The 25,686-nt window shown below is 50.5% G+C and overlaps 4 protein-coding genes across 4 annotated transcripts; 1 reads left to right on the top strand and 3 right to left on the bottom strand.

Moving 5' to 3' along the window:
* The first annotated feature begins 9,607 nt into the window (after positions 1-9,607).
* BO97DRAFT_77797 (putative C6 transcription factor RosA-like) lies at positions 9,608-11,825 on the top strand. Its single transcript, XM_025701058.1, has 4 exons — positions 9,608-9,962; positions 10,012-10,314; positions 10,379-10,643; positions 10,692-11,825. The coding sequence occupies exons 1-4, from the start codon at positions 9,853-9,855 to the stop codon at positions 11,742-11,744; spliced, it is 1,731 nt and encodes a 576-aa protein (XP_025556031.1). The 5' UTR covers positions 9,608-9,852; the 3' UTR covers positions 11,745-11,825.
* A 1,747-nt stretch (positions 11,826-13,572) lies between these two features.
* Positions 13,573-17,042, bottom strand: BO97DRAFT_360385 (putative importin beta-2 subunit). The gene is made up of 3 exons (XM_025692356.1): positions 16,921-17,042; positions 14,077-16,683; positions 13,573-14,022 (listed from the first exon to the last, which is right to left on the bottom strand). The coding sequence occupies exons 1-3, from the start codon at positions 17,020-17,022 to the stop codon at positions 13,921-13,923; spliced, it is 2,811 nt and encodes a 936-aa protein (XP_025556030.1). The 5' UTR covers positions 17,023-17,042; the 3' UTR covers positions 13,573-13,920.
* Positions 17,043-18,323: 1,281 nt separating this feature from the next.
* BO97DRAFT_420263 (SacI domain protein) lies at positions 18,324-21,451 on the bottom strand (the record flags this gene model as incomplete). Its single annotated transcript, XM_025696639.1, has 3 exons — positions 18,324-20,243; positions 20,311-21,062; positions 21,241-21,451. The coding sequence occupies 3 exons, from the start codon at positions 21,449-21,451 to the stop codon at positions 18,324-18,326; spliced, it is 2,883 nt and encodes a 960-aa protein (XP_025556029.1).
* Positions 21,452-22,123: 672 nt separating this feature from the next.
* BO97DRAFT_77703 (DUF803 domain membrane protein) lies at positions 22,124-24,332 on the bottom strand. Its single transcript, XM_025701057.1, has 8 exons — positions 24,031-24,332; positions 23,908-23,951; positions 23,829-23,854; positions 23,640-23,730; positions 23,487-23,577; positions 23,269-23,429; positions 22,918-23,209; positions 22,124-22,856 (listed from the first exon to the last, which is right to left on the bottom strand). Exons 1-8 carry the CDS (start codon positions 24,042-24,044, stop codon positions 22,373-22,375), a joined length of 1,203 nt encoding a protein of 400 aa, XP_025556028.1. The 5' UTR covers positions 24,045-24,332; the 3' UTR covers positions 22,124-22,372.
* Positions 24,333-25,686: the final 1,354 nt, after the last annotated feature.

Genomic DNA, 25,686 nt, shown 5'->3' with positions numbered 1-25,686 from the left:
TGCAGACAGTGTAATGCAGAAAGAATAGGAGAGAAGTGAGTCACCATTCAGCGAAGTGGTTCATCGCGAATCGCATCTCCCATATCAAATCAAATCAAATCCATCACCATAGTAGTACCACTATCTCGGTCGTACAAGTACAGTACAGTATGATGGGGGGAGTTTAGTGGGTATGACACGACATATTAAGTGCCCGGCGGGCTGGGTCCTGTCCTGCAAGAAGATTACTCTACTCTAACCCCATGTCCCGGTGTAAGAACTAGAAACCGGAACTAAAACTTAACTAAACTATGAGTCCAGATAACTAGTTAGCGACCGTAAGAAAAACCACGAGGGATAAGAAACCCAGCAAGCAAGAACCAAAGGAGGGGCGGGGGATAAGGGGATTCTTTCCTATTTCCATCCGGGTTCTGAGTTCTGACATGGCCTGGGACTCTGGGCTAAAAAGGAGGATTTTGTTCAGATAGTGAAGCCTGGAGTTTGGGGGCGAAAAAAAAGACCCATTTTCATCATTCTCATCAAAAGCTATCTAGACGATTGATTGATAGATACTCCAAAACAATACCTTTCGATAATTAAATTACCACTCAACCAGACCAAAGAAAGAAAGAAAGACAGACAGAGTCCAGATCAAAGGGTGTTTTACGAGTCATGACGACGATGACGATGTTTCATGATCACGCTCTCTCTGTGCATTTTCCTTTGTTCGTTTGTTACAGTAATTGTAGATAGGCTGTAGTCTCCCGGGTAGCAAAGCCATCAACACAAGCATACTGAGTCTAAAACCATCTGGGATAGCTCTAGCTCCGTCGAGGCAAGCTCTCTTCATTTGATCCTTGGGGCTGGAACTCGGGAGTAAAGGTAAGGTCTTTCTGGTTCTCCCGTGCCCACACTGCCTCTCCAGTAGAGCCCACAGCCCACAGCCCACCGCCCACAGAGCCCACCCAGACACTCACCCTCCCCCGTGACTTTCGCGATCTTAACTTGAACCCCAAATCCCAAAATCCCATTTGTCCCACCCGAGAAAGCACCACCCAACAATCCAAGAAGGGTTTTCCGAGGGTCCCCCCCAAGTCCCAGAGAAAGAGATAAAGTTGGCTGACGATCCACGCCATTGGAAGTTGGCAGGGCTATTTTACTCCATCGCGACTAACCCGATCTGTTCTTCTTTAGCGAGGACCAGAGAAGCTCCACCTTTTGAGGCTGGTGATTGGCTGAGTCAAATTGAGCAAGGTGGATTATACCCAGACAGACAGCTGAGCCATTCCCTTTCTAGCTCGGGGGGCTTTCATGGTTCCGTGGCATGGCATGGCACTGCCTTTTTTTTTTTTTTTTTTTTTTTCAATTGCATTAAGAATATTTGATTCTGCGGAACAGCGGGGACTGGCAATCAAATGCGGAGAATGGCAGAAGGAGAGTGATTGGTGCTCTCGGTTGAAGGATCGGATATCTCCGACAAAGGATTACTCAACCGGGGTTAGAGGGTTGGCCTCCAGCTAGGTTGACCCTTTTCCCTTGGAGTTGTTGCTTGCTTCAATGTCTTAGACTACTTACTTACTGTCTTGTTGAAATGGTAGACATTTGCATGAGACTGTGCAGTGTATGTATGTACACTACCTAGTCCAATCCCTGTGACTTGGATGTTTTTTACTTGCTTTTCTTGCCCTGGCTGGACCTGCTGTCTTTCATGAGCTGGGTTATTACAGGGTTGATCTAACCTAACCTAAGTCCAGTAAACGTTGCGAGCTGTGGGAACACGCTGAGACTCAAAGATCCTTCCTTCATCCACATTTCTAGGAAACGCTATAGCAAATTAGCAATAGACGCATTCATCCCCATCGGGTGATCTGAGAGGGATCCGCGCCGCGCGCGCCTCGCAATCTAAGAAAAGCATGGCAGCCAACACTAGAAGAACTGGTACGGTCGCTCGCTCGCCAAACAAGACACAATAGAAAAAGGGTCCAGTGCCGAGCAGATCAGATCCTGCTGCTGCCAAACATGCGGCTAACTACTGCAAGGACCTCCGCCGGACCCCCCTCCCTCGAAAAAGGCTCATCGCATGGCTTTATAGCATGGGAGAGGGATTGAATCTGGGTGGTTCTTATCATTCCTTCGCTATCGCCATCGATATAATTTAATCAATCCGCCAAGGTTGGGCGAATAAACACCACGCGCCAAGGGAATCCACCGGCTTGTTAGGATGACCCAAAGCCCATAGGTGTGTGGTATGGATCTGATTGTGAGAAGACGATTTGTTGTCTCGCTACAGGTTTAAATTGTATACAGTGCTACTTTGTATATGTGGTAAGCCTATCATGTGAAAGACAAGCTTGGCAATTGCGGTTGTCATGTATAACATACATACATTTTACTCTATGTAGGAGGCTAGAGAGATTGAACTTAGTCTCTTCAACATCATAATCATCAACATCATCATTTCTAAGCCTTAATCTACTTCGGCTGTCAGACAGCAGGGGAAGGTCCCAGACTAGACAGGGATTCCCCTAAACATGCGTTCATCAACGCATCACTTCCTCATCATAACGTAATTATCAGCATCACATGGTCGGCCCCCTCCGCAGCCCGTCTTTTCTTGCAAAATGTGATCACCGCCAAAAACGTGGCATGAGGCTTTGGTGTGACACTGCATGCCTCTCCCTGCCGTATGCCTCCTTAGTGTATGTACTATACTGTACAAAAGCAGTCCTTTTTTTTTTTCTTACCCCTCCATGATCATTAGTGGTCTGCAGGTAAGAAAAGTTAAGTCGGGTTCTGGTTCTGGTCATTCCATCCTGCTTGATGCTGCTGATGTCGACTCAGCGCCTCATTCTCCGATTCAGTTTTTAAATGGTGGTTCATAGGTTTTCAATGCTTCGGAACATATGCGAAGTCTGTAACTGCGACTGGGTGCGGGTAGGAACATCGAAAAACAAACAAACATACCAACTATAAACTCAACTGCATCCAAAATTAAATTAGATTAGAGCTTCGGCTATGGTTTTTAAGGCAGCCATCTCGTTTGTTCGCACGTTGGACTTCAGTTTGGGACACAAGTCTCAGCCTCTTCCGGGTTGAGTGCATTGTTGGTGGTGAACCGAAAGAGACAGATAGATAGGAGTCAGTACTTTAGTTGACCGGTCCAGTGCCCCGGGTTGTTCGATGATTTGGCACCACAAGTCTTGTCTGAGGGAAGGGGGAGTAAGTGCACTGCTCCGGCCTGATGAAACCACTAACCAATGTAGGGTGTTGGCGGACCTTCGGAGGGGAGGTACAGCAACTTGACGATTTTCAGCCTCCTCGCCACTTCTCGACCAGTTACCGGAATTGTCCAAGGTTGGCGGTGCCAAGAAAGACTTAGATAAGGACCTGACTAAGTCACTCTTCATTTCCCCTTCAACTTCCGCTTCAATTTCCCCGCCCCCAATCAGATTGGCCTGAGTCGGACTGAATCTGAGTCCTCCGTCTGTCGTGGTGATTGCCTGTTACTCAAGTAGCTCGATTGACCTTGGTGGTACCAGATCTGTAGAATAGTCATCATGACATGACCGCCTTTTGTTGTTTTCTTTTTTCTTGTTGTGTTTTGCTTTCTCTCTCCACTTCAGCCCTTGTCCCTGTCGTTATTTACAGTTCGATCTGAACCTAATGCAAGCGTGGCTGTCGGTCGGTCGGTCTGTCATGCAAAGCCTGCCCATAGTCAGTAGCCTAGTCAACTTTCACTCCTCAACAGTCACGGAGTCCGTAGTTTACCCCCATGCTCCCCCCCCTTTCCAAATTCCTACCCCACTGTAGATCCGGGAGAAGACCCCATCCAGTTTCCACAGTTGAAAATTACCGGTTTGAGGGAGGGAGAACAAAGGAAAACCAGATAGTTACGGCGAGGCCGACATGGGTCGGGTCCATGTTCGTTCGGACGGTCGGAAGTCGGACAGCTACTCACTAGCTGACGGCTTGACGCTGTTTCATCCGGCCGATTGGAAAGACCCAATGATTAAAATCGGGACGATGAGGAGGGGCGATACTTGGAGGGAAATGGGCCCTTGAGAATCGGGCCTTAGGGGAGAGGGGGCTTTGCTTGGAAGCGGGCTGGATGGAGGTCCCGGCGCAAGTTGTCGAGGCTGAAACTGTGCGACATTTTGCCCAGATCATATGCTGAGGGTGCGCGGGCGACATGTGGACGCGAGGATTGGACTTCTCTGATAGTGATGACGATGGCTGGTGGGATGAGATGAGGTGAGGTGATCCTGCAGAAGGACTAAACCACGCCTCCAGTTTTTACCTTTCTCTGGGCATCAGCACCCCCGAAGGTAATCTTCTCACCTCTGGGTCTCTCTGGACCTCTGGGCCTCTGGGCTCTCCTGGAGACCGGGCCACTGGCGAGTTGGCAAGTTGGCAACTGATTTCCCTCTCCACTCGGACAAGGTTATTTTGGCGGCTGGCGGGCGCCGCATCCCCTCCCCACCTTTGTTTTTCCTTTTTTTTTTTTTTTTTTTTTTTTTGCACGCCAGATGGGCGCCGCTGCAGTGTTCGGCTTACAAGCGATGATGACTAGTCAAAAACCGACTAGCTTCTTCATGGGTGGGAAGAATGGAAATGATAGCCTTAGATAGGAAAGGAAAGCCTACGCTATGACAGACTGGGCCGGTCGAGCGCGTTCCGTCGCCCGCGGCGGCCTTCGGTGCTGGTCGTTCCAGAAGGACCAACCGAAGCCTGCTGAGCCTGTTTAGGTTTAGTCCTTTTGTCCTCCGTTTAGCGCGGGACCGACACTTATCGCAGAGATAGAGAGAAAGAAAAAAGAAAAATAAAAACAGGAGTCAAGAAGGGAGAAAGAAAGGGGCGAGGGGCAAACGGAAAAGAAAGAGAGGGTGACAGATCAAGAAAAATCCAATGGTGTCTCTGGTAACGCATCGTGGTATGTTATCTCTTCGGTTGATTCACCTAAGGCAGAATGGACGACCATGACTTGAATTTCAAGACAAGCCGGCTGTCTAAGAGAGAATGTTTCTTGGCGCGGTCTTGGAGCCTTTCCTCCGTGGACTTGTGGCAGAGTCGTTGATGCACACTTGCACAGGCTGTCCGGCCGAAAGTCTGAAGTCTGGAGGTCTGTACATGTTGACAATTTTGCTCGGCAAGGAGTCAAAGAGACGGACTGGCTACTAATCCACCAGGCGCCACCCAATCATGGAGATGAAAAGTTGTGCACCCTGCACATTGACTTGTGGTTTGGAGTGCAATGGCGCAGTGCTCGGCTGCGATGACCCCATTGAGCTGGTCATGATGCCGCTCAGGAGAAGCAGGTGGGCTGTCCACCAGTTCATCGCTGTTGTTGAGAGAGCCGATGTTTCCCCATCACCAAGCGAAATAGTCCAAAGTAAAGGGGCCACTGAAAACCCTACAGTCCATCTTCTTGAACGCATCGGATCGGATGAAACCGGTGTTGCTGGTTGAGCCCATGAGTAATGAATGATCCGCCCCGGTGGAGGGGTAATAGAGAGGGTCTGCGACTCCGCGCAGTCTGCACGAAACCACCATGCCCACCACTCACACAATGACCAGATCCGGGAGAGAGTAGACCTTCAATCCAGCGTGTTAGCGAGAGTGAGAAGGAAGGATGGGGCAACTGTTGCTCTCTTTAGTACACATTAAGGTTGTGACATAGGCCATTGAGGCGTGTCTTAGCCTCACTGCTCCTTTCAACACTGGGAGCGAGGGAGGGGTCTTTCAGGCACCATGAACGGTGACCATGAGTGCGCTCAGTCCGCCTCACAAGGCAAATGCATGATCATCCCGCTAATGTCATCTTAATTCTTTCATTTGCTGGAGTGCCGGTGTGTGACCCTCCGTGGGTAGGAGGGAAAGGAGAAGGAGTATGTCCTAGCCTCCCAGGTGCTCGGCGCCGGGAGAGAGTGTCGACTATCGATGAAAGTCGACATTTCCACGAGGAAGGATGGGCAGGAGCCGACAACCACTTTACTCCAGGCGGGGGAGGCAAGTGCACAGGCGAAAGGGGGAAAGGATGAACTTCAGGAATCCCAATTATTACTCGGTCGCTTAGAGAGCATCCATGCTCTCTGCCCAATGAGTGAGTATCGCTCTCCACCCTCTCCGTCTGGCATCTATACAAGAATTGAGCTTACCGTACAAGATCTTCTACAAGACTAGACGGTATAGGAGAGGCAGTGGTACTATTTTCCGACCAGCTAGTGCTCAATTGCGAACCCATCCGGAGTAGTTCGCTGTCTCCCCCCAGCACGGACAAGATACTTCATCAATATGGCTGGAGCTGTCCCGCTCCAGGAGCACAAGGATCCGTGCCCGTCCAAGACGTTGACTGGGTGGTCCGCCCATTAGGATCTTCCTGCGACGATGGGAATGCGGCTATGGCAGTTGGAAAAAGCGGGGTCTTTCAAGATACTAACTTCCTTAAGTTCCTTACTAGCTGGGGCGAGCTTAAACCAGTTCATCCCTAAATTTCTTACAGCAATCAAAGTAAATTCACTGCCGGCCGGCGAAGCTGATCAGTGCCCACTTCGTCTAAACCCATCCGATCCGGTGAGGTGGTGACCCTGACAGCGTGACCAAAGTCATCGTTATCATAGTCGATCGTCTCAATGGTTCCTGTCCGGAGTATCACTCACTGGAAGGGTCTCGACAAAAGGAGGAGAAGCAGGCGACGCCACTATAGATCGAGTGATCGAAGGTCTGGACTCCTTGCTTTGTGCTCCCTGCGGTGATTCTATAGCTGTCAGGGAATGAGGGTGTCATGGATCTGATAGTCGAGGGGACTCGCCCGGTCCCCGGACCCGAACCAAGATCCTTTCTCGACGTTGACTACGGGCAGCACCAAAGCAGCAGATTACCCAACTAGTATCTTGACCTGGTGCTTGGAAAACCGCAGGACAAGAACGACTAGGTACGCGTTGAAAGACGGAGAAAGCTGACCCGACCAATATCAAGGCCTGACTGCCTGAGGGTTCGGAAGAGACAGCGCTGCGGAACCATGTCTACGTTCCCGTCAAAGTTTGGGTTGAGGATTCCGCAGACCCCGTCCAGACTTTCTTGGGAAGAGGAAAAGGAGGAGGCGTGCCAACCTACCACACTTTCGAGCCCTCTTCTCGGTGCTCGCCTCTGGGCGAGAGAGGAAGAGAGTTTGGGTTTGGAGAGGCTTGTCCGTCGTAGACAACCCACCGCCACCACAAACCGCCTTAAACCGCGGGCTAGATTCGCTGTGGCACTTCGCTAAGATGGTCTGATTCCGGCGTTCCAACTCAAGGGGCAGTTCTCTAAAGGTTGGTTCCCATACTGTCAGAGTGATTTTGATATAGAATGTAAGACTTGTATAGTACTTAAAAGAGCCAACCAGCCAGCTTTTAGGTTTGGAGGTGGTGACGGGGAATTGGAATGCTATCCGGGGTTTACCTTGATAGCTCCCGACTGTCTGGGAGGCTTAGACCTGATTGACCTACCGTATTGTCCGACAGTGCGGGAGAGATGATGGGGGATGCAGTCTGCGCGGGCCATTCAGCGGGCTACGTTGGATTCATCACCTTCGTGGTTGAAACAGATAGCCTTCTCCTGTACTTTTCCAGTCCCTGTCATCCCTTCCGTGACATCTTACTTTACTTTTCTTTTCTTTTCTTTCTTTTTTTCCTACCTTATTTCTTCTTTCGCTAAAACTTCACCCATTTGGTCCAGCATTCTTCCCTGGCGTAAGGGAGGGCCGAGAAGAGACAAGAAGAGTCTTCTAGTTCTTTTTTATTTTCGTTTCTTTTTTCCATTAGCGCTGACACACACACACACACACACACACACATACGCGCATTCTTCGGCCATCTTCTGTTGAAGAGGCAAAACCATGCGGTGACTGATAATCAGGAGCAAGTCTGCATCGGGTGTTTCAACCTCAACCTTGATGGCCCAAGCACGGCGGTGATGCTGCCATGTGGCCCCCGATGCCTCTCCGTCTCCATTGGCCTTTTCGCGGCTGAGCGATGGGGGGCTATCGTAGCGACCAATTAACATGCTCCATACTTTCCCGAAGCAGAAAGTGGATTCCTCACCTCACCGACCTAGTTTTGCCTAGTGTCATCCTTAGTAGCAGGAGCCATCAGCTAATCCTGTTCCAGCCGAAGAAAGAGGCTCAAAACCCGACACTCACTCACTAATTGTGCCCTTCTGCTTAGCAACCGATGACTGATTAGAGATCACAATCCTTGCACTGGGCCAGTATCAGATGGGAAATCTGCATAACTAACTAACTAACTAACTAACTAGTTAGTTACCTTACTATCGGACTAAACTAATCAATCACTAATCAAAAGTAATCTTCTATCGTCATGAATGACTGCCCATATTGGCTGGCATCGGTGAATGCAGTGGTTCCATCCATCCTTTGCTTTCCATCCCCCGTGGTCATCCTGACTGAGCATTCTAGAGATGGCTCGACCTGTCTGTCGGCCAGGACAAGGTCTTTCTTTCCTTATTGTTGCTGCTGACCTTTTGGAACCTTTTTTTCCCCCACTCCCTTTCTTTTTTCTCTACTGGGCTGTGTGGTCTCTTATTCTACAGGTCAGTGCTGGCTGGTTTGTATTACCTTACCGTCGATTTGGTTCCTTATCGCCAGTTCTAGTCTTGCATTGTTCACGTCTTCACGATGACTCGAACTGTGGTTCTGCTGGAGATCAGCATCTGACCGGTCGTACCGTGGCGCTCACTATCTTGGCTTCCTAGTCTATCCCCAGAGATTCGACCCGTTCTTAGCTTATTTGTTATTTTAAGGCTTTTCCGGCTGGATATTTCCCAATCCCAATTTTCCCTTTTCGTGGGTTATTTTTCTTTTTTCTTCAATTTTTTTTTCCCTTTTTGGGACTGACATTCTGGTACGGCGTACGGACTGTATTACACTGCCCTCTACTAATTGTGTTATTTACTGATTTGGGTTCTACCATTCTCTGGTTCGCTATACTAGACCATTACCCCGTAGACCACTCACTCACTCTTCAGCTCATTTTATTTTTATCTTCTTTTGTTAAATGATGATGATGATAATAAATAATAATAATAATAATAATACTAATAATAATTATCATTAAGATTATCTGACTTGACCAGACTTTGATTCTCTGATCAACCCAAAATTACCTCTTGCCAATCCACCGTAACGGTCCCTCGACCCGCAGCTGAAAGTGGCTGCATCCTTCCTTACCGGCCGGCCGGTCCTGGTCTGTCTGTTATCCTCCGTCTTTTTATACTCAGTGTATTCCTCCATCTTCTACCACTCCCCCCGGTCTGTCTACCTCCAGCTTCATTCGTCTATCTTCCTTCCCTTCCCCCTCTCTACTCTTACCATTACGATTACCATTAAGCCCCTCTTCCTAGTCCACTGCTAGTCTACTAGAGTGGTTTAGGGGCAAAAGGGCAGCAAGCAACCGCAACCAAGAGGATCGAGTTCAAAAAATAAGGCCGGCCACTGACACTCTCGACTGCACCGTTTTCTCGTATTTTCCACGTGTATTTCGTCTGTTCATCTTCACCTGGGGCTGCGGCTCGAGGTTATTTTTGGACTCTGCATTACTTCGACCTATCGTGGGCGTCCATGATCTGATAGTCACTTTTGGGTGGTCTTTTATTGCCCTTGGATATATTAGATCATATTATCCCGCCACTGGCCCATCTCCGCATCCTGATCTTCTCCATCACCTTTCGTTCAACCACTCCAGATCCCCACGCTCGCTCTCGACATTCATATCCCATTTCCTCGACGGCCTTTCTGTCCCTGGTGACCGTCGCTTCAGAACCCACCTCTTGTCCTACCTTACCCGAGTTTTCAAGAGCTACCTTGTGTAGTCCGACATTATGGCTGGTCCCGGCGGTGGTCCTCCTCGCAAGAGCCACACCAAGTCTCGTTTTGGGTGCAAGACATGTAAGAGACGTCACATTCGTTGCGATGAGACATTTCCTCAGTGGTATGTATCACCATGTTGCTAGAGATGTTGGCTGCTGACCCAGAGACAGCCGCAACTGCACCAAGCACAACTGTCGCTGTGACTATATGGATGTCGCAGCAGTCCACGAGGAAGCCTCCTCAATTCGCAACGTCCCCGACCTCCTCATGTCGGTGGAGATTGAGACAGAGATCAAGAACTGGCACGTCACAGGCGTGCCCCCTTTCCCCGAGTTGATGCACTTTCCTCGCAATAGCTGGAGCAAGCTATCGCGAACCGATCTGCGGCTGATCCACCACATCATCGGACTCTCTATCGACCTCCACCGTCGCGGTCTGGGCAATTGCACCATTTGGGCTCAGAAGATGCCAACGTAAGTTTCTCAGCAGTTGCAATGAAAGACAATCGGCCTGCGACTTACACTTTCTGCGTCTTAGCTTCCTCACCATTGCCCTTGCAAATGATTTTGTGATGAGCTCCATCTTGACCATGGCAGCATCCCACCTGGCATGGATCACTCGCAATCAAGAAACCAAGCAGTTGGCGTATCACCACAGAGGTATTGCGATCCAGAGACTCCACAAAGCGATTGGTGCATTCTCTCAAGGCAACTGTGATGCCATCCTGGCTGCTTCCATCCTCTTGTCCTGGCAGGCGTCCGAATGGCAGAGCTGGGCCTCATTGCAGCAGGGCCTGACGACAGTATGTCAACCCTTTCGTGGCAACAAACAAAGCTGACAGATGTTCTAGGTCCTCCACGCAATGCATCCGAGTTGGAAACATGAATCAGAGTTGGCCATGTACCTGGAGAACCAGAGATACCTGGGCTGCACCAACACCCCAGTCATGTCTGGCTACCAGTTCCAGGACGAAGATCTGGCTAGCCTTGACCAAGTCATGGTCGCACTGCAGTCCATCCAAAAGCGGACTTCGCACAACCACGACCATTACCGCCGCATTGGCGAGCTCTTGGAATTTGTGCGACACTTCCAGCGTGATCTTCTTTCTCAGACACCCGAACAGGCCTTTGAGCGCATGCAGCCACTCCGCCGGTGGCTGTTCTGGCTTCCCCCGGCCATGCTGCGTCCCGAAGATGCAGATGTCGGCTCCCTGAGTATCCTGGCGCAGTTCTTCGGTGTTGGAGTCGTCCTCGACAGCCTCTTCCCGGATCTGGGAGGTGCTTACCTAGGCCCATTGTCTCTGGGCCCGATTGAGGAGATTTACCGACTCATCGTCTCTCGAAACGCCACGGACCCGTTTAACCCTGAGGTCCAGCTAGCATTGTCCTTCATGGACCTTCCTCGTCACATCGTGGCGAAATACAAAAGCCGTTTACAGTGGTCTCCCCGCACCTCGATTGACCACTATTCACCCGCCCCTCCCAGTCCCTACCACAACGTTCACGACTACCGCCTCGCCTCTTCTTCTCCGTCCTCAGCCTCTGCCACGTATGCCCCCTACACGCCACCCCTCCAGTCTCCTCCCGCCGTCACCATTGCCAGTCCCCAATTCGACGTCACCGGATCTTATGTGACAGCCCCACCATCTTCTCAAAGCCTCTACCCGCCATCACCCCGTTTGCTCTCCGATCCACGCGAGGATCTGTCAGATTACAGCCACACCGGGTCTCTACAGCACTCGCCCCTCTTCCCGCCGCAGTACATGAACGATGTGGTCTGCGGGGAGCTGCCACGCGTGGATGGATCGGTGGGGCTAAACATGCAGTTCTACGACGAACCCCATCCCGTGTTCGGAGCTTACCATGTTCCAGAAGCAGGATGGAACGGTAGTGTCTGTACCTGAACTGGGACACGGGGACGGTGATGTGGACATTTTCTTCTCTTTTATCTGGTGCTACGGAACAAAACACGGCATAAATCGGGATTGGTTATTGGAGCGAGCGACTGAATAGAGCGGACATCAAACCTTTTTTTTCTTTTCTTTATCTCTTCATCTTTCTGTTTTTATCCTGCATCACATGCTTGTGACTGTGATTTCGCATTTTCTCTGAGATTTATGTCAATCCTTGCTACTATTTTGGTGAGCACGAGACGAGCGGCATGGTTTGCGGCGAGCAAACATTGAGCGGGATGGAATGGAAGGAACGCTGGGAAGTGATAATCCATTGGCAATATACCCTTGGCGTTGGGCTGTGTTATAATCAGGATCGCTGGTTCTGGGATGGGAACTGGACTTGGGATCGCACACAAACACATTGTTTTATTTACTTTACAAACAAACGATACCACTGTGATGAGAATATGAAACAAATCACCAACTACATTAGTTAGTTTTGATCTTCGAATGACTAGTGAGCTGCAAAATTACTTCAAGAAAGAATGTCTATTATGGGATGAAACAGCGAACCGTTTCAGACACGCAAGGCTGGATAGTCACTCAGCATACACCGTCGATCAGACTGAGCATTTCAAAAGATCGTCCAGTATCAAAGCTTTCAAGCTAAGGATCCTTCCTCTCAGTGAAAATAGAAACCAATAGTACAACACCAACCACCATAACGACTCCCAGCACAGAACATCCTCGATCCCTGCTCACTGCCATGCAACCCAATCGGCCCCCATCTCCATGACCGCCACCGTCTAAAAGTAATGCCATCACACCACTAGGCACACGCAACCGCAGGACATATTTGATCAGGTAGGCACGTGGCATCCCCGATCCTTCCTGTTTTGCTTCTGGTTCTCCTCGCCGATCATCCATCTCGTCATCACCTGCGCACTATAGCCTGAGTGTTGGATTTTTCCGGACGTTTTATTCGCTCACCTGGCAATCAGAACAGAACAATGATCATTCTCGATTTTCGCTGGGGATTCATTCGGAGTACAGGTTGAAAGCTATCGTTATCCAACGTGGTGGGATTGGTTTCTTCAGTGTTTCTGGTAACTTGAGTAACTAACTAACTGGGTGATTCTTGGAACTAAACATGGGGTTGTGATGGTTTGAAGTCAGCCTTGGAGTTATTGTTGAGTTGTCTGCTTGTGTTCCTGTCACTACAAGTAGTGTCTGTATGTGAGCACTGCTGTACGTACATAGTATTGGTCCTTTAGGTCGATCTACTCCGGTCCAGGGAACATGAGCTTGTTTTTGTAGAGAAGGCGGAAGGGTATACAGGCTTGTAGTCAAGATAGATCTTGTTTTGTTTGTAGGGTACTCAGCTCACTTACCCACCCACGCATTCTATCATTGCGAAGGGTGGAGACGAGCCGGAGGTCAGTGTCATTCTAGGTATTGGTATTGTTTAGAGGAAGTTAAAGGACCAGCCTGAAGCTATCCCACGAGAACCAGTAGGCCCCCTGGTTGACTCGCCGCATCTCTCTGGTTGCACCTTACTTACCATACTATCCAACACTATAGTTCAATACGGAGTAGAAATAATCAAAACAGCAGTCTCCGCGTCGTAGACGACCTTGTAACCAACCGCGATATCGCAACCGGATCCAGTCAAGCGAACACTAATCGATGCTGGTGGTTTGGAAGAATGAAGACGAGAGAGAGAGAGAGAGAGAGAGAGAGGCGGAGAACTACAGCAAAAACAAACCGATAACACGATATCAAGCTCGACCATTCATCCTTCCATCATGTACTTTTCTAACTAGAAAATAGAATCTATCTAAAGCTAAATAAGGTAGGGCTGAAAACTCAGACAGACCACGACGCTTCTCATCCTGAAATTTTGACTCGCGAGGCAAGGGGCACGCATTAAGGTTGCATCACAGCCAGATAGCCGGAGGTTGCAACCCCCAAGCTGCATGCCACGCATTCACATCCACATAAACCGGATTTTTTGGACAGATACTTCCCCCCAAGTAAAATGACCGACATCCAGGCATTGAAGTTCAAACCTTCAACCTAGAAAATTGAGACTGAACAGGACAAAGAGAGAAAGTTTTATACGCCTTTCGCCATGAGATTTTGAAAACTTGCAAATGTGGGACATTAACACGAGAAAATTATAGATCTAAATCTGATATACAGAACGAAGTCTCTGAGCAACATGGGCCGGAAGTTGCGACAGGAATGAATCGAAGTTGGGTATCATATTTTTGTAGCCTTGCAGAACCTACACCTCCTCAGTTAGCGCCATCCTTCTCCCTGAAAGAAAATCAAGACTTACCTGCTGGAAAGATGTTTGAATGTCCCGGTAGTCATCCTGGTTCAAAGACTTGCTGGGAAAAGCCGCAATGGCCTGGAAGTAATCGCCAAGGAATGACTCCATGGCCTGCGGGTTCTTCATAACCACCTGGTTGAAGCCCAAGAAAGCCGACGCCTTTTCGCGGGTGAACTCGATCTTGTTCATCGATTTCAAAAACACCCCCGCGTACTCACTCAGCCGAGGCGCAAGTTGATCCGAGCAGCAGATTCCCAACCGACCCAGCGCCATCGCAGCGTTCTCGTTCACAGAATCAATGATCTCTTCGTTGTTGATGATGACGTAAAGCCCTTGGTACAGCTTCTCAACGTACGGGGACAGAGCCGCCTTCTCGTTGACTGCAATCTCTCCGCACGACCAGCAGGCGTTGTTGAGCACACTGAACCCCGTGTGCCGATCGTCGTCTCGGATCATATCCAGATCCAATTGCTTGATCAGAGTGGGCATGATTTGAGGGATGAAAGGTTCGAGCTGAGGGAAGATGTTGATCGCACAGTCTCCCAGCAGCGCGTACGACGATTGACGGACCTCATAGTTCGGGTCTTCCATACAGAAGCAGAGGAGTTCGAAGAATCGAGGCTGGGAGTTGGCCACCAGTTCGCCGCTCTTCTGCGGATCGATCGCCTGGATGATCGCGCTCAGAAGGTCCAAGCTGGTAACCAAGAAATCCTTATCCGGCTCCTCGACACCCTGGTTGTTGACCGAGGCAATATACTCCTGCAAGTTCTCGTAGATGATCTTGATGCAACGCTGGAAGAGAGGCTGCGCAAAGGGAGCAAATGCATCTCCGTAAGCGGCGGCGATGTACCCGAGGCACTCCAGCAAAGGGAAAAGCTCACGAGACTGGTCGGCGACCTTGTTATAACGGTCGATGAGCGCAGGCATCAGGATATTCACCAGATGAGGCTGCGCCAACTCTCCCATGACGCACTCCGCCAGGGTCTGCACACAATCGTACAGGATGTACATGTTCCGATCCTTATACTTGCCGAAACACTGCACAAACTGCCGAAGGATGGGCTCGCAGTACGGAATCAGGTTGGCATCGGACTTCTCCTCCAGGCTTGCAAAGGCCGATGCAGCTGCCTCTTGAACCTTCTTGTTGCCATCCAACATGCGACGCAGGATGCCGTCCATCATCGGCTCGAAAAAGCGGGCTCTTTCCGCGGGGTCGGCCAGATGAGAAGCCCACTCCGAATATCGTCCTAAGCACCAGCAAGTGATCTGACGGACGACAGGCTGGTCATCATTCAGGCACGAGATCAGATAAGGAACAAGCTCTGGAAGATGGGGTGTGACCGCATCCATACAACCATCAGCAACCGCTCCCAGCGTCAGAACGGCAGCTTCCCGCTGGGGCCACTGTTCATGACGAAGAGTCTCCATCAAATAGGGTAGGATGACCTCGAAGATTGGGTCGTGGTAAACATTGGAGAACACGTCCAAAGCTGCCGCAGAGCATTTGCGAAGGGTCCACTCATCCTCAGGATCGTCTCCGAACTCGGAATCCTCAATCTCTCCTTCACTCAGGTCATCATCCTCCTCCTCCTTCTCGGGAGCCGCGTTGCCGTTGGCTTGGTCCGGCTTGGCAGTATCTAGACGAGCGCCTTTGGACTTCGCAAACTGAGGCTTGAGATCTTCAGCGCGATCATCCAATTCCGCGTCCTCGCCCTCTGCAGCCAAGCGGGTGGCCTCGTATTCATCGTAGACCATGCTCCGCAACAGGACGGGGACGATCTGAGACATGTGGGGGGCCAACGGCTGCTGGAGCTTCGTCTGCTCACCCGCGACCAGCCAGAACTCGGCTGCATCGAGCGCGAGCTCCGGGTCCTCCTGGTTATTCTGTTGCATGATGATATAATTGACCAGCCCTTCCATATGCGGGATCAGTTTCTCCGGAGCGAAGTCCACCAGTTGAGCGAAGGTTTGACACACGGTGCGGCGAACATCGCTGCTAGAGTCGTTGGCTAGTTGGAACAGCTGCGAGAGGAACAAATCCATGGAGGCAACCAGCGCCTTGGGCCGGTGGGGAAGGAAGACGTGGATTGTGCGGAGGGCCGTCGAGCGGACCTTGGCGCTCTGGTTGGAGGTGAACTCAAGCAGCTTCGGAATGATGATGTCGAGTGGGTATTGTCCTTGGTACTCGCGATCCAAGATTTTGCGGTTATCTTCGCAGACCTTCGCGAGAGCGGACATGGCAGCCTCCTGGGTGACACTGGTCACGTTGCCAGAGTTTTCGACGAGCGCGAGCAGCTCGTTCAGGACATCCGGCCATGCCAGCAAGCCGGCCTGCGAAACCAACTCTGTGATGATCGTACCGGCGGAGTTGCGAACTTGAGCATTGGCGTCGCGTAGACTGAGCAGAGTCGCTGATCGAATGTAGGTGAGGGAGGACTGCGGGATTGTAGCGTAGGCGACACGGATCTTAGTTTTGAGGTTCATGGCCGCGGCGAATCGGACCATATTGTAGGTTTCATCGTTCATGCCCAGATGCGAGGGGGGCTGCGGAGTGCAGAAGAGGTAGGTGATATAGTTGACATAATCTGGAGAAGAGGTTGCTTGTACTAGCATCTATCAGATGAAAGAAAAAGATCGAAAGAAAGCTCCAGTCAGTCATTTGAATTTTTTTTTTCGAGAGCAGACGAGCACCAGAGATTTATTGGCACAAGTGAAGGCATATGAGACAAGGCCGACCGAAGCGCAAACCCCAGGAAGGGTGTGTATATGGGGATGCGGCACAGTCGAAGCGGGCAGATAAAATTCACGGATGCGAGAGAAGAGGGGAGGGGTGGAGGGAGAAGCACACACCTGTTCGGCCTGTTTTTGGGCCGGGCGATCATAAGGATTCAGAGAATCCCTGAGACAGCAAGCCAGCTGGCTCAATGGCTCATCCTGCGGTTGCCACTCCATGATGAAGAAAAAAAAAAAAAAAAAAAGAGGGAGGGAGGGAGGGGAAGGGAGGGGAGGCGCAGAGGAAGAAGCAATAGCGGGAGAGGGAGAAGGGAGGACGGGGGGAGGAGAGAGAGAGAGAGAGAGAGAGGAGTAGTAGTAATAGTAGTTAGTAGTTAGTAGGAGTAGTAGTTAGTAGTAGGAATAGCAGTGGGTTAAGGTAAAGTAGTGTGGAAGGGGGGGAAAGGTCAGTCAGTCAAAGTGAGTGCCAGCCAGCCAGTCAGTCAGTGTTTCGCCCAAAGGGAACAAAACCCCGCCGTCTGGCTGGGAAAAAGCGGCTCCCCAATTAACTGCACTCTCTCCTCTACCCACGTACCACTTACTTGTCTTGTCCCTCTCTCTTCCTTATTACCCTCTGGTTGACCGCCAAGCTATGACAATGAAATCATTCAAAATAGATAATCATTTAAGGTGATCAGATTCCTTCTATAAGAACTAAAGTACAACGAACGATATAGCAGGGAGACCACGAAGACCAGCCAGCGACCGTGGTCAAATGCGGATAGAGAGGTTATCGATTGATCATGACATTACACCCCACCAAGAATCTTCAACAAAGAACCTTATTATAGGAAGCCGAGACAGATAATAAAGAAACAATTCAAGAAAAGGCTATATTCACTCAACCCCCTCTTACTGGGAAGAAATGGCAATGGAGATACAGAGGCTGCAGGAGATGCTGTACTGTACTGTCATTGCTCCGCGCTCAATTGCAGGGGCCGTAAGGGTAATGACAAGGCGGGTATCTGGGTATCTGATCTCTCGCACTTTTATTCGACATCAACAGTCCTTCTACGTACATGATGGAGATTGTGGTTGGCCCAAGTTTACATTGCCCCAAGCTTCACAGAGAAGAAGAAGGTATTCCAGTATTAAGCATGTGTAAGTATAACTTTCCCGATATATAGCAGAAATCGCCTCTATCAAATGACTGGACAATGTGCGCACGTGCACCCTCAGCATATGCATTTGATGCCGCTAGTCTGGTCGACAGATCAACCCTCGTGGTTCGCTTGGCTTCACCCGTGAAATTCACTCATGCTCTTTTGAGCTTGACCTAGTTCAGCATCTCATAGTCAGTGTCCCGTCCATCGATTGGCTGAAAGGGATGCCGACCGACGGGTGGTGTTGCGGGGTGCTTTATACCAAAATGTACCTGCCGGGCCTGATATCTATAGCATCCTATCACCAACAGCGAATAACCACGGGAATAAAATCAAAGACTCCGTTCGCATACTTCGCGCATTAAGCAGAATCCAACTTCATGCCCAGACCAGTTTCTTGATGTCATACACCAGGTGTTCCAGATATCCGGTGCGTTTTTTCGCTTCCTCCAACGAGATGATATCCGATGAATCGATCAAGGATCGCTGCGTGCCATCCTCGGGGGGACCGTGGCGATCACCCGCCTTCACGGCCCGCTCGATTTCCTCGCAGATGCTTCGGACCCAGTCCGACGGGCTGACACTGCTGGTCCCCATGACCTGTGGAAGGGCCTTGAACGCCACAAGGCGAGTGGACGCGTGGGAAGTTCCTTTGAACCACGAGTACATGCTCCACTCGTTGCTCGGGCGTGCATTGCTGTCCAGGCTCTCGGAAGGCACTTGGCTCTGCAGGGACCGCGTGTTGACTCTCAAGGCATTCTTGCCACCTTCGCGATATTCCACCACCAACCCAACATTGCTGTGTTCATCGGTTTGAGCTTCCGTCAAGATTGAGGTGACGTAAGTTCCGTAGTTGATCCGAGTCACTGAGCACAGATCAATGCGCTCATAGGATAACACCTTGTCCGTGTTCCAATCGAACCGGCAGCTGTACAGAGCGACGTCCGTGAGGAGAAGGACGGCCTCTTCAAACGGCATACTCCGCAGCGTGTTCGGTTGACGGGGGGTCAGCAGTGTCCAGCCTCCTAGAAACTCTTCCGACTGGTCGCTGATCACGATTTTGCAGCTGCTATCGATGGCGTTCTGGCGGAGCTTTTGCACGGAGATGCCTGGGTCCGTTGTCTGCATCTCTAGTGCAAACTCCTGGAAGACCTGGGCGGTGACATTACCCAGCAGGTAATCGATACAGGCCTGCGAGAAATAATCATTCACAATGTTGTTATAGTACCGAGATAGGGTTAGCCCGAAGTCGTTCAACGCTCCTCGATAGTTCCGCTTGCGGGTGCGCGTGTAATCGCCCTTCAGGGCAGCAGTGGAGGAGTACTGCTTGGAGATGGCATCGCCATTATCTGCCCATAGGGTATTGAACCACTGCGTAGAGGAGTCGCGTCCTAGGTCGAGATCAATTCCTTCCCGTTTCAACTCCCGTTCCAAGGCCCATTGACCGAAGGCGCACTGCGCAACACCCGTGCGGTCGAGGCAGTCCATACAATTGGTGCGTACGATTCCAGTCTGGCGTTGAAGGACATTATTGTTCTGCACCACCGTATCGCCAAATTCGCTCAACGTTGCTTCCAGACGATCGACCAATCGGCCTACGTTCTCGAACTTCATTCCCCGGCATTCGTTGTGGAAGTCAAACCACTCCATCTTGAGTGGCACATCATCGATACCGCCTGATTCATTCAAGGACCGAGCGAACTTCTTGTATTGCTCTCCGAGCTTCAGTTCGCCAGCTTGTTTATCTATCAAGGAAACTGCCTGGACCTTGCCATACTTCCGACTCAGATTTCGGAAGTGCCTGTCAAAGGCAAGCTGATTCGTCTCCGTAGAATGATGCAGCACAGGCACTGGCTTGAAGGCGTACGGTGACTGGGAAAAATAGAGCGGGATAGATCCTCGCACTTGCAGGAACGAGTAGATGTTGCGAGCTGGATTCCAGTCAGTTGTTGAGAGGATCTGCTCTGTCTCAACAAAGTTGGCGGTGTTTCCATTGTCATCCACGCCACGACGCAGGTATCGTAGACCCGGCCGCTTGACCGATCGTCGAGATATCAAAGTAACGAGAAAATCATGCTTGTCCTCATCGGTCTTGATTGTATCTGCCTCCTGTTTCTCACCCAAGATCCGGCCGTCGACCTGTGGCTCATCTGCTTTATCCGATTTGGAAGAGGACGGTTTGGGGACTGCGCCAACTGTGAATTCTCGTTGGCCGACGAACCCTTGCATCAAGGGCAGAGCAAAACCGTGAGCATCGGCTGTAATGAAAGGCGCAAGCAGATGGCGATTCCAGAAATACTGCGAGTAATCGGTCAGCGACAAAGTTTCGTCCTACAAACATGGACGAAGCATGAAGCGTACTCACCATATCATCGACCAATCTGTGAAGCGGAAGGTGAGTGGCCAGCGATGGCTCCTGGACACTAAGACTCCTGGTAAGGTCATAGTCGTACGCAAAGAAGAAATTGCGCGACGAGAAGACCATCTCCGTGTAACGCAACAGCTTGGGCAGCAACTCCACCGTAGGATCCGAGCCAAACGGTTCTGCGAGGCTTTTCTTCGACGACGTATCCTCACCCCGGGGCACAGGAGGCGCCGCTGCCTCGCGGTTCTCATTCACCTCAGCAACGGCTGGGGAAGACTCGGCAGTGCTTTCCTTAACATCTCCCATGGGCGCGGCTTCGGCAGATTCCTGATTGACAGCCCCTAGTCCTGGCAGCCCCAGGGTCTTCCTGGAGAGCCAGTTCGCAGCATACCGGCCGAAGCGGACCCTCTTTCCGATCACGTCTTCCGCGATGCTGCCAACGCTGCGTGCCCGAGCATGGGGGACTTCCTGTTCTGGCGAAGCCGGCGCTGTGCCCACCTCGGCATCACTTTCTTCTGTCTCTGTGTCAGATATCGGGCTCGAATCCTCGGACGCAGTCTCAACATGACTGTCTTCGCCCTGCAGCAGGTGTTCCTTGGCGAGCGAGATCGCACGATTTGCATCCGTCTGGGACGAGGTGGGGATCACGGCGACATTGGTAATGGTATACACGGGCTTCCCTTGGATCTGAGCCACTTGTTGACGTTGAGTGATGGAGATGAGGAATGAATACGACGCAACAGACAGAAGCCCTTTGGTCGGAAAGAGACAGGCATCAGTAAATGATCCTCATGCGTGGATCCAGGGCATGAACTAGGACATAACGAGGAAAGAAAGACAAGTGCCTCAGAATCATACATCATATATGAGACAATAAAATCCACAATCCACGTCTGGAGTCTTGGCTAGATCAAGAGGTTCAGCACATACCGACGAGACCGTATATCTCCAGACTGGAGTCCCGCTTGTCGCTAAATTCCGATGCGGAGCCAGAAAGTAGTGTGATCTTATTAGTCTTGTAATCGATGCGAAGAGACGATGGCTCGTTATTGCCAGTGTGTCGTAAGCCATTGCCCGTGGACTGAAGGATCAGTCCATCCGCGGCCGCGATGACGATCAGCTTCCGCAGCAATCCAGGCATATTGCCCACTGTTTTGCAGCGCTTAGACTGAAGAAGAGTGAACTGAAGATGGGGGGGGGGCAAGGAGATGCACAAGTATGCAGCTTCACATTCTAGTATAGACAGCGCACCCACCACTTGGTCAGTCAGTCAGTAGTCAGTTGAGCAGTGCTGATGGTGGTGGGATGTCTGTCTGTACCCAACATGAGCTTAATCCCACTGGTTCTCAACGCGACATCATCGATGGTCTTTTTCCCCACTGCCAGCCACGCCCGCCCTCCCCAGCCAGCCAAGAGGGGGAAAAGACAAAAAAAAAAGCAACCACCCGCCTACGTCACCTTATGGCCCGCACACACCAAACTATTGAGCTTCTCCCTACCATACCTACCACATGATCAAGAACACAACACAACACAACCAACAACATGTTATCGAAAAGTATGAAGGAAGCATAAGCAGAGACTAAACTGGAATGGCTGACTCTCGGCAATCCACATGGTCTATTGGAAAATTCACCCGTGATCTTAACCTCTATATACAATTCCGGGTTTGTGTAATTGCAGGTATTCGCGCCTGCGGTTCATACCATAGCAGATGATGAAAGAAACAAAAAAAAAAAAACAGAAAACGATCCCATTCACATACAAGTCATTCGGGGCATCTATTGCTCCTCATCCGGGCGTCTTACTCGCAGTGGGAGTCAAGTAAAAGTACAAGGCATCCAAAAACAGTCGCAACCGTTCATGAAAAGGAAGAAGAGGTGGAGAGGGTGGAAGAGGTATGGCAAACCAAGGGGGATAGCAAGGGAAAAGAGGATATAAGCGTAACTGAAATAATTTTGGTCATAAGTAGAAGGTAGCAAGCAAGGGGGAGAATCTTTAAAAAAACATAGACAGCCAAAAGGAACAGATGGAATGATCAACTGCAAGCATTCGTATCATACTATAGCGCGTCGTGCTTATTGGGTCGCTGTGAGGTACGGTTGAGCTCCTCACTTCGTGCATAAGTAGGACCTGGCTCTCCGTCGCTCTCTTCGTTCATTTCGGATAAACCGAAAGCCTGGTTCTCAACGTCGTACGCGCGGATCAGTCCTTCGCGGTCTGCATTGCCATTCATGTATGCAAAACTCGAAGAACTCCGGCGGTGCGGCTCGTTACTGCGCCGAGATTGCATTGACCGTCGCGTTTGAAAGCCAGCAATTCCATCCGTGGGAACTCCTTCGTCGTCGAGCTTGTAATTGAGCATCTGCCGTCCGTCTGGGTCATGTCGAGAAATGTTCAAGAGGTACACGCCGGCAAAGATAGTCAGGAAGCCGCAAAGCAAGGAAATGGTGTTCACAGCATCGCTGGTATTGAATCCCTTGAATAGAATGAACGAGGCACACAGCGTAGCGGTCGTGAACGTGACATAGTACAGCGGGTTGACACTGCAAACGATGATTGTTAGCAAATGCTCCAGACACAACAAGCATGACGCATCACTCTTACATCGACGTGGAAAATTGATTGAGCGCCTTGTTGAAGTAGTTCAACTGGGTCAAGATACAGAAGCCCGTGACAATCATGAACACATATGTCGATGCCTGGGTAAACTGGTTGTTCCCTCCTAATGTGAGCTTCACAGCGATGCCGAATGCCTTGACAGACATGACTGAAACCGAGCCGACGGTTGAACAGATCGAGATGTAAATCAATGGGTTCTTCTTGCCGTAGACGGGCGCAACGCGGTAAATCATAACGGTGGAGAAGATTGCGACAGCGAGACAGTAAATGAGAAAGCCTGTGAAAAGATACTAAGTCAACCCGGCTTGGCTAGATCGAGTCCTTGTTGACACGAACCTGGTTGCAGCGCATAGCTCAAGATCTCGTCGATCCGCTCGACTGGTTTGTCTGGCGGCGCATGGAGAACAATTACCACTGAGCCAAGCAGACACATGGCACACCCCAACTTGCCCAAAACACCCAATCTTTCTTTAAGGAAATAGGAACCAAGGACAGCACTGAATAACATTAGTTTCGGAAACAAGAAATTAGCAACCGGAAATATCGTGTCGTACCCAATCAGGACACTCAGCGCACCCAAGGGCGTAACCAGGATGGCAGGCGCGAAAGCATAAGCCGCGAAATTTGCGATTTCGCCCATCGCCACTATCAAATTCAGTCAGCTCTCTTCCCCGCAGCACTCCCAGAGACATGGTATTGTCACGTACAGGTGATAACTCCACCCCACCATATGGGACTCTTCAAATATGAAAACCCTTCTCCTTCAAATCCATGCCTTTCCGAAGCTTGCATTAGACCCTACGGCGACCGGTTAGCCGATCGTTCTGGACAAGAGTGTGGACGACGAGCGGAGGGAAGTGAGATTGCTGGTTGGAGGTTGGCGATGGCAGACGAACCTTCTTGGTGATGACGAAACTTGTGCCTGCGCTGTTGTCAGTTTGATAGGAGGAATTCTTCGATAGGGAACGCTCGTACCAATTGCCATCGTTGACACGATAGCCAAAATAAGGCCGACATATCTGGACACCACGACCCGATTAGAAGACTGTCTTGAGTGGCTCTCAGGCTTTCAACGACGACATGAGGGGAGCAACGTACTTATCAGAGATCATATTGACAATAGCTGAGGAGCTGGTTGCTCCCTCGTGAATGAGAACGCCAATGCTAGATTATGTCTTCTGTGGTAGTCGGCGGATGTATAATGCCGAGTCGGAATTGGGTGGGAAAGTGAGTGCACAATGGGAGAGGCTGAAGTGGATGCTGGATCGGCTTTGGCTTTGGTGGATGACTACCTCAGCCAAGCATTCGGAGTGCGCCAAACAGTGACCGACGAGGTTTAGAAACAGAACAAGAACGCAGAGAGCAAAGAGTGACGTGAAAATGGAGAAAGAAGAAGTAGTCAGAATCAGTGGCAGAAAGGAGTGAGTAAGCTAAGTCGCAGTAAGATGCTGCAGCCTTGAGATGCGACCGATGATTCTGCTGGGGGTCGAGAACTCCTGCGATCGGAGAAGAGAGCTTGTTGATGATTGATCCTAGAGGCTGGCTGCCTGCCTGCCTGCGCTCGTGCGGTGGGGTTTTCCCCTTCGAACGGATCCGGGCCGGATCTGGACGCGCGTTACTAGTGGTGAAATAGGTGCAAGCGAGTGACTGGCGGCAAGTCTCCTGATCTAGTCCACAGTACGGAGTAGATTAGGAAAGAAGCAAAGTAATGGTGGTAATGGTGGTAGTGGTGGTGGTGGTGGTGGAGGACGAGGAGGCGGTAGTGGTGGTCGGTGGTAGGAAGGAAACCAAAGAAACTCCGTGGTAGGCGCTGAGAGAGAGAGAGAAAGAGATGGGAGATGCAGCCGTGTCCTCAAATTGTTGCCAGAGCATTCATTGCAGGTACCACCACTGTTGCTGCTGTACACCTAATACTAGCCAGCCTACGTCCATTGGTGATGATGACACGCGCCCACCAAAGATAGACCTTACCTAAGCCGACTCACCCCATCCATTTTCAAGTGGAAATGGTACCTTACTGCAAAAGGTTAAAAACATTCAATGCCAGAACATGAACTAGTTGCATTGTATTTTGCGTGTTAGCTAGGTCTACCCAAATTACTCTTCTTAATAGACATCTATACAAGTTTATCCCCAACAGTTTAAATACATAATTCGGTTGAAAGGAAGAGTCTCGCTGGCGTCCAGCGTCCGCGATTCATCCCCGGCCTGGAGAACACCCACTAAGTTGGGGTATTATTCGTTACCCGCCAAAAACTCAGGCTGGAATGTGAAGGGAAAAAACGTCCGGAAGGGCAACGGTGGCCATTCCACTTCGCCCAATCAAGGGCTGCTAACCACACCTCGGCCCCCCTTGATGAGTCTGGTTTCAGTATGCGATCAGCGACCTGAAACAAAAGGTACCTAAGAATATGTGGAATTCTCGCTTGAATCGCCCCAAATTCGCGCGCTCTGCCACTGATGCTCACTTGTCTCAGTTGCCTGTGCTGTATCCGGCCCTTAGTCTAGTGAGGGTGGGTGGTGTGATATTACTAAGTACAGTATTGCAGTTCACGCCCGCATCTCAGTCCCTTAAACAAGTACTGATGACATCTTATCAGAGATCAGATAGGTCTAATCACAGTCGCTGTCCCTGCACGAGCTACTTTATCCAACAAATCATACGTAGTAGGTGGGGAAAGGGTTGACCCTCCCTGGCTTAAGATTTTTCCAGTTGGCTTGGTGGTAGGGATCTACGCTCTGTCCTATAAGTTT

The sequence above is a fragment of the Aspergillus homomorphus genome, assembly GCF_003184865.1.
Source record: "Aspergillus homomorphus CBS 101889 unplaced genomic scaffold BO97scaffold_2, whole genome shotgun sequence".
Classification (NCBI taxonomy): Eukaryota; Fungi; Ascomycota; class Eurotiomycetes; order Eurotiales; family Aspergillaceae; genus Aspergillus; species Aspergillus homomorphus.
This window is presented reverse-complemented; position numbering and strand designations above follow the sequence as displayed.

Bases quoted from the DNA above. Each gene is read 5' to 3' on its own strand.
- BO97DRAFT_77797 (XM_025701058.1), top strand. From the start codon at position 9,853: ATGGCTGGTCCCGGCGGTGGTCCTCCTCGCAAGAGCCACACCAAGTCT. The intron at 9,963-10,011 runs GTATGTATCACC...ACCCAGAGACAG, and splicing joins GATGAGACATTTCCTCAGTG to CCGCAACTGCACCAAGCACA. The intron at 10,315-10,378 runs GTAAGTTTCTCA...TCTGCGTCTTAG, and splicing joins TGGGCTCAGAAGATGCCAAC to CTTCCTCACCATTGCCCTTG.
- BO97DRAFT_360385 (XM_025692356.1), bottom strand. From the start codon at position 17,022: ATGGAGTGGCAACCGCAGGATGAGCCATTGAGCCAGCTGGCTTGCTGT. The intron at 16,684-16,920 runs GTGTGTGCTTCT...TTCATCTGATAG, and splicing joins CCCAAAAACAGGCCGAACAG to ATGCTAGTACAAGCAACCTC. The intron at 14,023-14,076 runs GTAAGTCTTGAT...GAGGAGGTGTAG, and splicing joins TTCAAACATCTTTCCAGCAG to GTTCTGCAAGGCTACAAAAA.
- BO97DRAFT_77703 (XM_025701057.1), bottom strand. The intron at 23,855-23,907 runs GTACGAGCGTTC...ACAACAGCGCAG, and splicing joins CGTGTCAACGATGGCAATTG to GCACAAGTTTCGTCATCACC. The intron at 23,430-23,486 runs GTACGACACGAT...AATGTTATTCAG, and splicing joins GCGCTGAGTGTCCTGATTGG to TGCTGTCCTTGGTTCCTATT.